The sequence below is a fragment of the Sturnira hondurensis genome, unplaced genomic scaffold, assembly GCF_014824575.4.
Source record: "Sturnira hondurensis isolate 20B ecotype Veracruz unplaced genomic scaffold, ASM1482457v3 Scaffold0004474, whole genome shotgun sequence".
In the NCBI taxonomy this organism is placed as follows: Eukaryota; Metazoa; Chordata; class Mammalia; order Chiroptera; family Phyllostomidae; genus Sturnira; species Sturnira hondurensis.
Genome location: NW_028077105.1, coordinates 7262577 through 7276691, shown reverse-complemented (window position 1 = coordinate 7276691; position 14115 = coordinate 7262577). Strand labels below are relative to the sequence as shown.

The following is a 14115-nucleotide window of genomic DNA, read 5'->3' as shown; positions in this document are numbered from 1 at the left end:
ATACCAACAATAATTTTCACCTGATCTTGGTATATGATCCTTTTAATGTGCTGTTGGATTTGATTTACTAGTATTTTGTTGAGAATTTTTATATTTAAATTTATGAGGACATTGGCCTAGAATTTTCTTTTCTTGAGGTGTCCTTATCTGGCTTTGGTGTCAGGGTAATGTTGACCTCATAAAATGAGTTTGGGAGTGTTTTCTCCTCTAATTTTTTGGCAGAGTTTGAAAAGAATTGGCATTAATTTTCCTTAAATGTTTGGTAAAATTTACCTATGAAGCCATCTTGCCCTGGGCTTTTCTTTATTGGGAAGTTTTTAATTACTGATAATAATAAGTCTTATTTGTTATTGCTCTGTTTAGATGTTCTGTTTGTTCATAATTCAGCTTAGAAGGTTGTATGTTCTAGGAATTTATCCATTTCTCTTAGGTTGTCTAATTTATTGGCATATAATTGTTCATAGTAATCTCTTATGATCCTTTGTATTTCTGTGGTATCAGTTATAATGTCTCCTCTTCCACTTATAATTTTATGATTTTAGTTCTTGATCTTTTTTATTGGTTAGTATAGCTAAGGTTTTATCTATTTTGTTTATCTTTTCAAAAAAACTCTTAGTTTTATTGATTTTTAAATTGTTTTTGTATCTATATTCCATTTATTTCTGCTCTGAAATTTGTCATCTTCATTAACTTTGGGCTTAGTTCTTGTTTTCCTAGTTCATTGACATGTAAAGTTAGGCCATTAACTTGAAATCTTTTTCTTTAATTTTTAAATTTAAGTATAGTTGACATACAATATTATATTAAATTTCGGGGTACAGTGTGGCGATTTGACATTTATATACTTTATGATGCAATCACCACAGTAAGTCTAGTAACAATATGTAATGTAAAGTTTTGGCAATATTATTGACTATACTCCTTTTTTTCTTGATACACGCATTTATTGCTCTTAACTTACCCTTTAGCATTGCTGCTGCTGTGTTCCATAAGCTTTGATGTTGTGTTTCCCTTTTTATTTATTTCAAGATATTTTTAACTTCCTTTTTGATTGCATTTTTGACTCATTAGTTGTTTAGGAGTGTGTTGTTTAATTTTTACATATTTGTCAGTTTTCCAGTTTTCATCTCACTGATTTCTAGTTTCATGTCATTGTGGTCAGAAAAGATATTTGGTATGGATTTCAGTCTTTTAAAATTTGCTGAGACTTGTTTTGTGACCTGACATGTTCTGTCCTAGAGAACATTCCATATACACTTGAGAAGAATGTGTATTATGGTGCTGTTGGATGGAATGTTCTGTGTGTGTGTGTTAGTTCCATTTGGTCTAAAGTATAGTTCAAGTCCAGTGTTTCCTTGTTGGTTTTCTGTCTGGATGATCTATCCATTGTTGGAAGTGAAGTATTAAAGTCCCCTGCTCTCATTGTATTGCTGTCTATAACTCCTCTGAGGTCTGTTAGTATTTGCTTAAGATATTTAGGTGCTCAAATATCTTTGCCTCCAGTCATCTGCCTTTCGGAGTCCACTGCTCAGTGGAAAGAGTTGAGAGACTGAATGGGCATGAGTGATGAGCTAGCTCCATTGCGCTTTTCCTCAGTGAAAGGAGACAAGGAAGAGAGTGAGTGGGAAATGGATAGCATGAGAATAGATGAGAACCAGCCCTTTTACAGTAAAATGAAAGAGAGTAATTAAACCTTGATCATTGCTGGCAGGGAAACAAAATGGCCATGAAATATCAACACCTACTTGTTTACTATCATAGACCTAACTTTTCCTTGAAGAGTTTCCTATTTTATAAATTCTAGTGATAGCACTGAGATTAAAAAGATTATTAGTTTTACGAGCTTATTTTTTTTTTTTACCAGTTCCTAGTCATAGTAACTGCCTTTGTCTTCATGGAAGTGCTAAGAGTTTGTTAACAACCAACCTACAGGACAAACACTGTAAAATCAGTGATCCAAAGTGGTTAGCTGATAGGGAAATCTTGATTCCCTGGCATCTGGTAGTGGAGAAGGAGAAGCGGACGCTGATCTAGTTGGTGAATTCATGTCTGCGGCTCCAGGTGGTGGGCATGTGAACTTCAGTAGCAGCAATTGGCCTTGGATAAGAGAAAAACAAAAGTTCCACGTAGAAATGGGAAAATTCCAGCATTATAGGTAGATACTTTTAGATTGGGGCTTATGAACTACTTTTCAACCTGAAGTCTTTAGGAATAGGCAGTCTTCTGCATCTACAAATTCCACATGAAAAGCCAAGCCAGTATTCTTCGATTTATAGATTTAATTTACCAGACTGAGGGACGTTTGCCCTTTTTAAGTGAACTGGCCGGCCCATGCATGCTGGGTTTCTATGGCAGTATGATCTCAGTGACCTCTCTTCTCTGTTGTGGAATGTAGGTGATAAGAATGGAGGTGAGCCTGATGATGCTGAACTGGTAAAGCTCAGTAAGAGGCTGGTGGAGAATGCAGTGCTCAAGGCTGTCCAGCAGTATCTGGAGGAGACACAGAACAAAAACAAGCCAGGGGATGGGAGCTCTGTGAAAACTGAAGAGGCTGGTAGGAATGGCACTGACAATGACATCGACAGGAAATGAGACCCGAAGGCAGGCAGGCCCTGCTACGTGAGAAGCACCCCTGTTCCCCTCTGCTGAGTCGATGGACTGATTTGCAACGTGCTGTTGAAGTGTCTCTTGTCCCGTCTGTGGAGGTTGCCTAAAGCTTTCATGATCAATATGTTTGCATTTCTGAAACTCAACAGAAGAAAAATGGAATGAAGGGACTAGCAGAGAAAATCAATTTATGAAAGAAGAATGGTCCAATTTTTACTTGCCCTCAGCCATGGCCAGGGGAGAGGGGACTTTGGGTTATGCCTCATGGACTCAAAGGCCATGGAAGGGCCTTGCCGTAATTGGAGTACTTCCGTTTGTATTGCTTAGCAGGGCATTTGACTACTTTATCTGAGGCCAATGCACACAGCTAACAAGTGCTAAATTCAAAGTAATCACTGTTGAGATTAGACACGTAGTCAGTTCACGATGTTGTCTTTGTCCTGTGTCTGCTGTCACCGTGCAGTGACCTTTATTTACACCAAGTTTGTTTCAGGTAAATGATATATTTTTGGCAAAATGCAACCTTTTCTATAAAACGTGGGCAACATTTTAAAGGTTTCTTTTTAACCCTCTTTTGATAAGTCAGTGTGCCACATCTAATGTTTTTCATTGGCATTTGTATATAAAATGTTTCATAAATTTTTTTTCTGTAGGCAAGAGACGTATTGGAATCCGGGACTTACTTAAGGAAGCTTTGCATCAAGAGAGAATGGTTCTGAAGTCCAAAGTGAAACAGATAAAAGAACTTTTATTAAAGCCTGAGATTCAGGCCAAAATTAGAAGGGAGCTTTTTGAAGGAAGACCCATTAACAACAGTAATCAAGAAAATGATGTTGATTCAGTGCAACTTTGACATAAGGTCTGCCTTAATATCACGGTACTATAGTTTATGAAATGTTGTCAGCTGGTTAAATAGCTCTTTGGTAAATGCCAAAGAAGTGCTTTGATAGTGTCTTTACTCTACAGCACACCAACATTTGGTAAGGATTTCACAACTTCTTGCCAAAGAAAACTGATTCTGCCCTGTTATTTTTATTTTTAAAGCTAAATGTGTGTGGGAATGTTTGTTTCTCTAGTATCAAGGGTTATTTTATAAAAAGGACTTCTTAATTAGCAGTTGTAAAATGTTCCTTGGGTCCTCACAGATAAAATATACAGACTGTAAAAAATCATTTACAGATTAAAAAAATAGAGTATTTAAAGAGTCACTTGCTTCCTGTTGACATGATTTTTGTTGTAGTAGTAAATCAAAAAGAAGTATTGTCCACACGTGACTATATCTGGTGTTACTTTAATGGGAATTTGAATGTTTATTGAATACTAGTACTTGAATGAACATTTATAAATGTAATTATTGCAATCACTGGTTAAGAATGTTTTATAATAGCCATATGTATTATTTTTCAATGATCAAAATGTAGTTTGCCTTTTCATTTCTTAATGAATAAATGTTTGGAATTTTTATTTTCTACTTTTCTGAAGATAAGCCCAGGTCTTACTGTATCCCTTATAATCTGAATTTGTTTGCACTGGATTATTTTTAAAGAAAATTCTTGAAAATTTTCCCCTTGTATGATAATAATTGTTAACAGCTTTTTCTACGATCATTGTAAAATGCTGCTACTAAGAGATTATGATGGAGGGGGAAATTATTAGAGATCAAATATGTAATCATTTCAAATATAAAATCCAGTTTACTCCTGGAATTTAGCTATTTTTTCACTGGGTAAATTATACTACATTTATTTATAAATGTGTTTTTGCATTTTCATGCTTCTTAATAAACGTATTGTTTTCCCTTGTTGCTTTTCCTCATTTTCTGTCACTCTGGGAAGTTGTTGGCTCTAGAGGGGGTTGTGCTGGTTCCAGTGTGTCTTTACCTGAGGTTCTTGTCCTTTACGCTAAGACATCACAGTTGTCAGATCATGTTCAGCTTCAAACTGTTAATCACTTCAAATCAGTCAGCTTCGCAGAGCATTACCAACACAAGGTTAAATGCAAAGGAAATATAAATAGCATCTCATCAACAGCTAACAGTGTGTCACTAAGTGACATTAGTAGCAAAGATGAGAGGAGCAGGTTTATTCGGAGGCAAAGACCTGGGAGCTGCTTACCAGGAGACCCCTGTTCACTGGAAGGGGGCTTTGTTTGTGAGCAGAGATACGTGAGGGCTTGCCTTGTTTTTCAAAGGAGGAAACAAACTCGAGGTCAAGTGCATTACACAAGCCACACTGCTTGCTGTGAGGGACCTGGACCTGAACTGCCACGGAGGGCCCCACCTTGAAGTTCTAGAGCTACTTTCTTTTTTTTTTAAATCCTCACTTGAGGAGATGTTTATTGATTTTAGAGAGGAAGGAGGAGAGAGAGAGAGAGAAAGATTGATGTGAGAGAGAAACATCGATCAGTTACTCTCTCGTATGTGCCCTGACTGGGGATCAAACCTGCAACCTTCTGGTGTGTGGAATGTGCTCCAACCAACAGAGCCATCCAGCCAGGGCTCCAGAGCTATTTTCACTGCCCCATAACCTAAGTTAACAATGCTTCAGAGAAAGCCCTTCTTAGGGTATATCTATAAATATCTTGTCCTCAAGGGGCTATTGCCATCTTTCCAAACAATTTGGAAGACTAAAGTAGTATATATTTTTTGACCTAGGGTTACAGGTCATACTGTTACTGTAGTTAAGAATCATAGATTCCATTTGTTAAATACCTGGCTGTGTGCCAGGTGATTTAGGCATATTACTACATTCCTTCCCTTTATGTGACCATGGTAGGAAGTTACTGTACTGTTTTACAGATGACAAACTAAGAAACCGGGACTCTAAATGGTTAAACGGCCATAAAGCTAAATGACTATTTATAAAGCCAATAAAAGGTCTAAATTTAAACTTGGATCTGTTCTACTTCAAAGTCACGCTCTTTCCACAATGCACTTCCTCTCTCTACCAGGTACAATATATTTCACAACTTCGGGATGTGTAACAAAGGGAAGGTCACTTTCTTTTGACTAAGGCTTCCTTGTAGCCTTGAAGTTTTGTGAACATATTTGACAGAAGTCAGTTGCTATGATAGCACTGGAAAAAAAGAACCCAGGTAATCTAATTTAGGAGTTAAAGATTCTAATCCTTATCAATAAATCTTCATTTAAACAGGCTTACAAAGACAATGCACGGTACACAATAAAACACATTTTGCTGACAGTTCCATTAAAAAAAAACTAATAAGACATTAACTTCTAAAAATCTAAGTTTGGGTTCTGAAATAGTCAAAACGACATTGTCCCCATTAATCCAAGTCACAGAACAATTGCTTGTTGGGTCACACAATCAGAATATGTTGTTCCCATTTGGCACTGTGGGCTGTGAAGGCTCGTCTCCTAACACGGAGGCTGTGTGTTGGGGCAAGAGCACTGGTCTGGTCCAGGGGGAAGACTGTGGTTTCTAGACCTGGGTCTACCTCTGACAAGTACGTGATCTTGTGCAAACCAATTTACTTTGGGGCTTCTGCTCCCAATCTATCGTTTGAAACAGGTAGGCTGGGTGATTTCCAAAGATTCTAGACTCTCTGTCTGTGCCAAGACGCTGCTTGTGCTGATGCCGCCATCTTAGCTGGTTATTCAGGTGTGAGGCCTTCTTGACTGGGCTACTCTCAGTGAGTCTGCTGTCAATAACAGGGGGAATTCCAGAAGACTTTATATTGTGTCATATTGTGTTGGTTGTCACTTCCATGCAGGGAAACCTCAATGGCTCACATACTCACATTTATAACCAGATTTCAAGATTTTTAGTCACTGAAAAAAATAGTAGATCCTATATGAATATATTTTTAAAGATTTTATTTATTTATTTTTAGAGAGAGGGACAGAAACATCAGTGTGTGGCTGCCTCTCACGTGCCCCCCCCCCCCCCGGGGACCTGGCCTGCAACCCAGGCATGTGCCCTGATTGGGGATCGAACCAGCGACCCTCTGGTTCACAGCCTTTGCTCAATCCACTGAGCTACACCAGCCAGGGCCTATATGAATATTTTAAGGAATATAAAAAATATTTCCCACAGCTGAACAAGATTCTGTCAGCTTTGAACTTGGTCCTACTTTACTGAATCTTAGATTGTTATTATATTAATCTTCTCAGTCTAAACTAACTATAGGCCTTTGAGATATACTAGATTTATATCAAGAACACACTTAAAATTCAAAATATCCACTCCAAAACCTCAAATATACCAGTCATCCCAGCAGCCAGGTGTTCCCATAAGGAGGTAATTAAAGCCGTTTGTCTTTGTATTCTAGGTGTTATTTCAGGTGTATGACCAATAAGATGTTTGCACCTCTGAATTTGATCACAGATACATGAACCAGCTACCACGCTATGTAACAAATTAATAAGTTATTCCATTTTATCATTAAGACAACAAACCTATAGTATCTCCAAATGTAAACTGATGAATGAATACCCTATCGTCATCCACTGTTTTTATCCTTTTCAAGTCACATCCCCAGTAGTTTTATCTTGAACAAATTGTAGATGCATTCCTGAGTTCCAGTCTTTTCAAGGTAGAGAGAATTCACATTAAAAAGAAAATAAACGCAGTCTACTTTAAAAAGTTCCTAAGTCCTGATGTGAGTCGGATGGCTGTGCACACACTGACAGGGCAACATGGTGTATTATTTCATTCGCAGTAAAACTGAGCATTAGAGCAGCCCGCCCTGAGTCAGTGGATTTCAGGTGCGGACACTGTCCATAGCACTTCTTTTCCTGTTCAGTGTTCACAACACAGATCACTGTTTGGGGAATAACAAGGTAATTTGAGATCTGGAGGAAGGTGCTAATATCTCCAGTGTAATATACACAAAACGACTTATTTACAGCATTAAGGGTAACTGATAAATTCAGGCAACTTATGATCATTTAAGATGTAAACTGGAGGAATTTAAGAGGAATATTTATTCCTCTACCTATCCCGTCACTAGTCACTTGTTGGAAGGCCTTGAAGTTCTATTACACCGCCGAAGATAGGAACAATAAAACCGAAAAATCAACTCATTGTTTCCAGTAAATGCTTCTTTCCCTTTAGTGGTTCAAATTATATTTGAAAAGCCAGTATCTTGTGACACTGTCCCGCATATTTGCGTTATATTTTTGACCCCTCAGCTCGCAGTCCTGTCAGCTTACGCAGCTGTAGGGTGTACGGCGCTCTTGTTCTTAAGTGACCGCAGTGCAGATGGTCGCAGCTCATGAGATTCCTCCCTACGCTTCCTGCCCACAAACGTAGGCACTGTGTCATCGTATCTTTGAACCAAAGCACACTGTAGTTTCTTGGCTTATTTTTTAAACCACATGGATGTTATCTTACCCATAATTAAAAATATTTTTGTAAACACTAGGTGGGATGTAGAAAGGTGTGGAAGCTAAGAGGACAAAGAAATGAGTCTCATGGCTGGATAGGCATTGCAGGGCTGAGTGTATGTGCTCTATCCAAAAAGTATCTGATATGGTAATGGGGGTGGAGAAAATAGAGTGAGTATGCAAAGTAGGGAGACACTGAGTATATTTTTTTAAGGTTCTGGAAGACAAATTTGGAGGCTATTTTTATCAGGTCCACACTTGGAAAGTGTCTTTATGGAGGGGAATGTGATGAGGTGATTTCCTGGACACTTGTCACCCTTAGTGACTGCCCAGCATCTTTTGAAAACCTTCCTGTGTTGGGGGAAGTTCCTACCTTGTGATCCCTGCTCCCCAGGGCAGAGGCCGCAAGGTACAGGCCAGGAACTCACCTTCTCTACTTTCTTTGTCACTGGAGTTCGGAGACCAAGCAAGAGGGAGACCCTGCCTATGATCGGTCCATTCTAGGGAAGGTGGTCTTTGGGGTCCCTCACCCCCTGCGGGTGGTACACACTGGCAGAGGGTAGTACCTGCCACCAAGGTTTCCCTGGCACAGCTGGCAGTGCCATGGGGCATGTTTTGGGCTGCCTGGCCATCCAGGCTGATTCTCTGGACCCGCTGGGAATTCTGTGAACTACTGACTGTCCTTTAAAGTTCCATTTTCACTTCAACTAGCTAAAGTTCATTCTGTTGTTTGCAACCAAGAGTCCTCACTGATACAAGCTACACTCCACTAAATCACTGTTTCATCAAAGGGCACAGTTGGTGTTTTGAACTAGACACTCCTCCATAGTGTGGGACAGTTCTCTGTGTTGTGGGAAGTCACCATTCCTGATCCCCAGACACTCAATTTCAGCAGCAGATGCCAGTTACTGTGATGCCTAAATATGCCGCCTTCACTTTCCAAATCTCCAGATGGGGGAGGCGGTAACATAGCCCCAGGTGGAGAGCACACTATTAAATGGTGCTCTCCTAGTGAACACAGTTAAAAATGCTCCTTCTTGTGCCCACTGCATGAAGAAATAATCGAGTTCTTAGAGAGGGTGTGCTTACTAGGGCTCTCTGTACACACTCTGTCAGGCACTGGATGGAAACAGGAAAATGTAACTGCCTGCATGTTTATGGATCAAAACACCTAGTTGGTGCACTTGGAAAATGGCTGAACGGATCCATTGTGTTGGTAGTGAAGTCATTGTTGAAAAAAAAAATTTCTTTTCCTTTGTTGATAGAATTCTTTGTGCAGAATTAGAGATTGCAAAAAAAGATGACCTCTAAATTCTAAAACAATACATCATATTAACATGCTTATTAGATCATATAGTAGCAAGGCTATTTCTCTTGCATTTTGTAAAAACGTAAGTTAAATATTTTGCATCATATGCTTAAGAGAAAAGGTTTATAGTAAACAAAGGGATATTTTAATGTAAGAAATATTCGAGATGTTAGGAATACAGAAATGGCTTAACGTGCAAACAACATTGATTTTCCCTCGGAGGCAGAAAGAGTTCAGCTGTAGGAATGGGAAAGAGCTGATTCCTTAGGGCTCCACTGAAGCCTGGAGGTAGGGGCGCCTGACTTAAGTGAAACGTGAAAATGCAGAGCAAAGCTCAATGGGCATTCAACTCAAGGGACATGATAGACAGGAAAACAAGTGTTTCCCATTAATTACAGAGCGTAGAGGATTCACAGGAGAACAGGTCAGAATCCGAGGAAGGGGGTCGGCGGAGTCGCTGTGATGGACAAGGGCGAGACAGCGGGGGGGGGGGGGGGGGGGGGGGGGGGGGGGGGGAGGGGAAGAGGGTGGGGGGCGCACCACAAAAGGGCAGAGTGCAAAGAAAAAATATTCTACACCCAATTTGTCACCCTTCTGTGAGCTAGCTTCACATTTCTGCTCAGCCATTTATCATTCTTGAACACAGAATGGAGAGTCAAAGGGCCCTTAGAGAATGCATGGGTTTACATCCATGCTGTGCCCTGAGACAAGAGGCCGCCAGAGGGCCGGGCCCAAGTCTACGCAGAGGCTCAGGACAGACCCAGCCCTGCACAGGCACAGAGCAAGGGCTCTCCTCTTTCAACAACTCATGTTTTTGGAATAACACAGTCAAAACTTACAACACCAAATACTATCTGTTTTTCCAGCTGAAACATGAAGGTATTAAACCAGGTGACCAGCAAGGTCCTTTCTGGTCTCACAGTCTGGGAGCTANAGATTCCAAAAAAAGATGACCTCTAAATTCTAAAACAATACATCATATTAACATGCTTATTAGATCATATAGTAGCAAGGCTATTTCTCTTGCATTTTGTAAAAACGTAAGTTAAATATTTTGCATCATATGCTTAAGAGAAAAGGTTTATAGTAAACAAAGGGATATTTTAATGTAAGAAATATTCGAGATGTTAGGAATACAGAAATGGCTTAACGTGCAAACAACATTGATTTTCCCTCGGAGGCAGAAAGAGTTCAGCTGTAGGAATGGGAAAGAGCTGATTCCTTAGGGCTCCACTGAAGCCTGGAGGTAGGGGCGCCTGACTTAAGTGATACGTGAAAATGCAGAGCAAAGCTCAATGGGCATTCAACTCAAGGGACATGATAGACAGGAAAGCGAGTGTTTCCCATTAATTACAGAGCGTGGAGGATTCACAGGAGAACAGGTCAGAATCCGAGGAAGGGGGTCCGCGGAGTCGCTGTGATGGACAAGGGCGAGACAGCGGGGGTGGAGGCTGGACTGGGAAGAGGGAGGGCTGCGCTCCTCTCAAGGGCAGAGATGCACCGTAGTTTGCTGTGTATAAGGCGCACCCACGTTTTTCGCCCCAACTTTCAGCAGACACGTCTCTCACTTTCATTTTTTATTTCATTTATTTACACATTTATATTTAGAAACAAAACTGATTGTTGTATTCCAGGGCATTATTTTGCATATGTATATCGTTATTGCTTTCTAGAGTTATACTTTTAATGCATAAGCATAAATAAAAGAATTAAAAGCATTTATATAGCAATGGAATTGGTACTACCCATGTATAATGCACATCCTTATTTTTCCCCCAAAAATTTGGGCAAGGAGTGCACATTATACACAGAAAAATACAGCAAATATTAAACACTAAGCACCAGTTATGGAAGGTGTCTAGAGAGCCCTAGTGAGAGTCCATAAAACTACCCTGGTGAAGGGGAAGCGTACCCTGCAGACCAGTGTTTAAGAGATGGGGAAAACTAAATAAAGCTGTGTTTGTGTAATGTCACCAGTCCTGTTTGTCCAACAGGCTGGTCACAGCAAGATGACTGGCTGAGTTGGGCTCTCATGCCCTCTGCCCAGACCAGATGAGAGCGTCAAACCTGGGCCTGGGGAGGAGAAGAAGGAGAGTTGGATACTGAGGCCAGTGTGGGCAGGACTGTGTTCTCCGTTCCTCCCCTGTCTTGCTCTGGTTTGGGGGATGCTAGGACCCCTCCTCCTTTAAGTTTGGGGAATCTGTGAGTAGAACAATCCTTTGCCCCATTGCTGGTGGGAGAGCTAGAGCATCATCAGCCTAAGGTAGAAGTGACCCCTTGCTGCTGTCCTGGAGGTCACCTGCAGGGCTAGAAATGGTGGTGGGGCTTCTTTGGGCTTGAAGGGCAGCAGAGGGCCCATGCCCCACTGCTGATGAGTTTTCTGAGCACTTCAGAGGCCACGGGAAAAGATCTTAGTCCCACAATGGGTAAAAAACATAGTTCACAGAAAAAAACATAAATGGACCCAAACTATACATCATACACAAAAATACAGACCTCACTAATGATTACATTAAAGTTAAAACAATAATGAGATTTTTTAATTTTACCTTTCCGAGAACAAAAATGTAAGATTTAAAAGCTTGATAATACAGAATCTGACAGAAGTAACCCCTGCTTGAGTGTGGTTGGTGGGGAAACAATATGGTTGTGATAACTTATAGTTCTAATTTGAACATTTCACCAAAACATCACATGGTGTACTTGGATGTGGTATTGTTACGTTACAGAATTCCATGTTTATGATTTTGTAACCAAATATTTCATAGTAAAAAGGGGGTGTTATTTGTGCTGGACCCTGTATATGAACTTTCTGGCTATTGTTTTAAAGAAGAAAGAGTGGAGGAGCAATTAAGAGAATTTGTGGTGAGACATCTTTTTGGTATAGGACAACAAAAAAATCCTATTGTTTATGTGTTTTGCTGGTTATGTATCTTCCTACTTGTGTATTTAAAAACAGTGGCTCAAAAGCTGGAGAAACAAGTTGAAAGTCAAGAAAATGGAAGAGAAGGTGCCTCGCACCAACCATTAACTACTTCAGTTTGAGTTACATTACTTACGAGGTTTAGGAAACTTAGATGAGACTGCAGTAACAATGTTGTAATGATGCTGGAAATAGTAATGCTGTAACAAGCTCTGAAGCTGCTGAGTTCTGCTCTTTCATATGATGGAAACTATTATTTAGGTGGGGAATTAACAGTGTGCTTTGGAATTTCCACTGAGATGAACATATTTAGCAGCTGGAGAGTTCAATACCTGCTGAGTAAGTAGAAGCAGCAACCTCTATTTCTAGCCATGCTTCACACACACACACACACACACACACACACCCCTTCACACTGTGAGTATTGTGGGGGTGGGGAGAGGTGCCCTTCAGGGAACAGTCTGCGTTATGAGCTGGCTTGCTGCTGCATTTTGAATGGTGTGCTGCCGTGAAGAAGCAGATCTGTGTGGAACCGGTAAGATGGACTTGAGCCCAGAGAATGGCTATGTGAAAACTCGCTTGATGTATTCAAATTGTTAATATAAGGCCATTTGAATTGTTCAGGTTCGCCAGTGAGCTCAATTCTGTACTTCCTCAGGTTGTCTTTAAAATCTGTTACCATCACAAATGAATTTCCATTGGTGTTAATTTTCTGTTACATTTCCTTCGTGGCTGACCATGTTCTCTGTTTGCTTGTGAAAAACTTCATGTTTGAAATTAGGACTACTTTGTGTTCAGGAAGCAGAGTGATTCAGTGACCAAGCAGAACACTGAAATACGAGTCCTATTCATCTCACCGTCGCTGTGCTGAGCAGTCTTTCACGTGGGAGAGAGATAAATACTGACTGAAGACTAAAAATCAAGTAGACCATGGCCTATGCCTCGTCAGGCAAATCCAATTGACTGTATTTCTTCTGGCTGGGCTACCTTCTTTTGAACTCAGAGATTTTGTAGTGAAGACCTGTACAGGTCTGGCTGTCACCCAAGCAGCAGCGAATGCTCCTGTTTCGTGTTGTCATTACACCTTGAGCAGACGCTTATAATCATCGGCTTCATGTAGCTGTCTCTCGTGCAGGCGTCTGGGAGACTGTCAGTGACAGAAACTTTCTCTTTGCATACACAGAATCCCAACAAACGTTTGTGAATAAGTGTTTGCATATTGAGAATTATAGCTTTACTGAGATTCAGTCTTAGTCTTGTCCTGCTTTTTTTGTTCTACTATAGTTTAAAAAAAACCTCGATCACTCTCAGGTCATAGCACCGACACGACCCAGTCCTTGGGAACAGCTGGTCTTCCCGCATGAGTAAATTTGGCGTGTAGTTTTTCTTTCTTCCTGAGGATTTCCTCTCTTCTATGTCTCACTCTTTTCCTGCAGATCTTTGGATCTTCTGCTTATTTGCATCTTGCAGCACGCAATTGCCTTTTCCTCTCTCATTTTTTCCCAAGTTTTTTGAGGACTAGACTGCATCTCACACATCATCATATCCTCCATAGCATTCAACACACTACCCTGCAAATACAAAGCGCTCAAAAGAGGGCTGCGAAGTGAGCAAATGAGTGGCGAATGACTGGGTGAATTATACGCTGGCGATAATGCTTCTATTGCACAGAAGGGCTGGAGTGAAGACAGACCAGTGCTGTTCAGCTTAACAGCAAGACCTTGAGGTGAAAACTTCAAACAAATAGTAACAAAGAACCAAATTAGACCTCTTCTCTAAGTCCTGTCTTGTGGATGACACCCCGCTGATTCCATATCTGGGGTTCCATTTCCATGCAGAATTGAAGTTTGAGCAAGTTTCAAGTCAAAGCAGTTGGGGGGGGGGGAGGGGAATGGCCAGTGACTGCAAATGCAGTGTTTATGCCAGCAC

The 14115-nt window shown here is 40.5% G+C and overlaps 1 protein-coding gene across 5 annotated transcripts in view; it reads left to right on the top strand.

Moving 5' to 3' along the window:
* AKAP7 (A-kinase anchoring protein 7) overlaps positions 1-4409 on the top strand; it is a 106373-nt gene extending 101964 nt beyond the window's left edge. For 3 of the 5 annotated variants that reach the window (XM_037045736.1, XM_037045734.1, XM_037045737.1), the window contains one exon: positions 3261-4409. In XM_037045736.1, the coding sequence (XP_036901631.1) occupies positions 3261-3460 (200 nt within the window). In that variant the 3' untranslated portion in view covers positions 3461-4409. Of the gene's footprint in view, positions 1-2395 lie in introns of all 5 variants that reach the window. The other 2 variants (XM_037045738.1, XM_037045735.1) reach the window with 1 other exon arrangement.
* The last annotated feature ends 9706 nt before the right edge of the window (positions 4410-14115 follow it).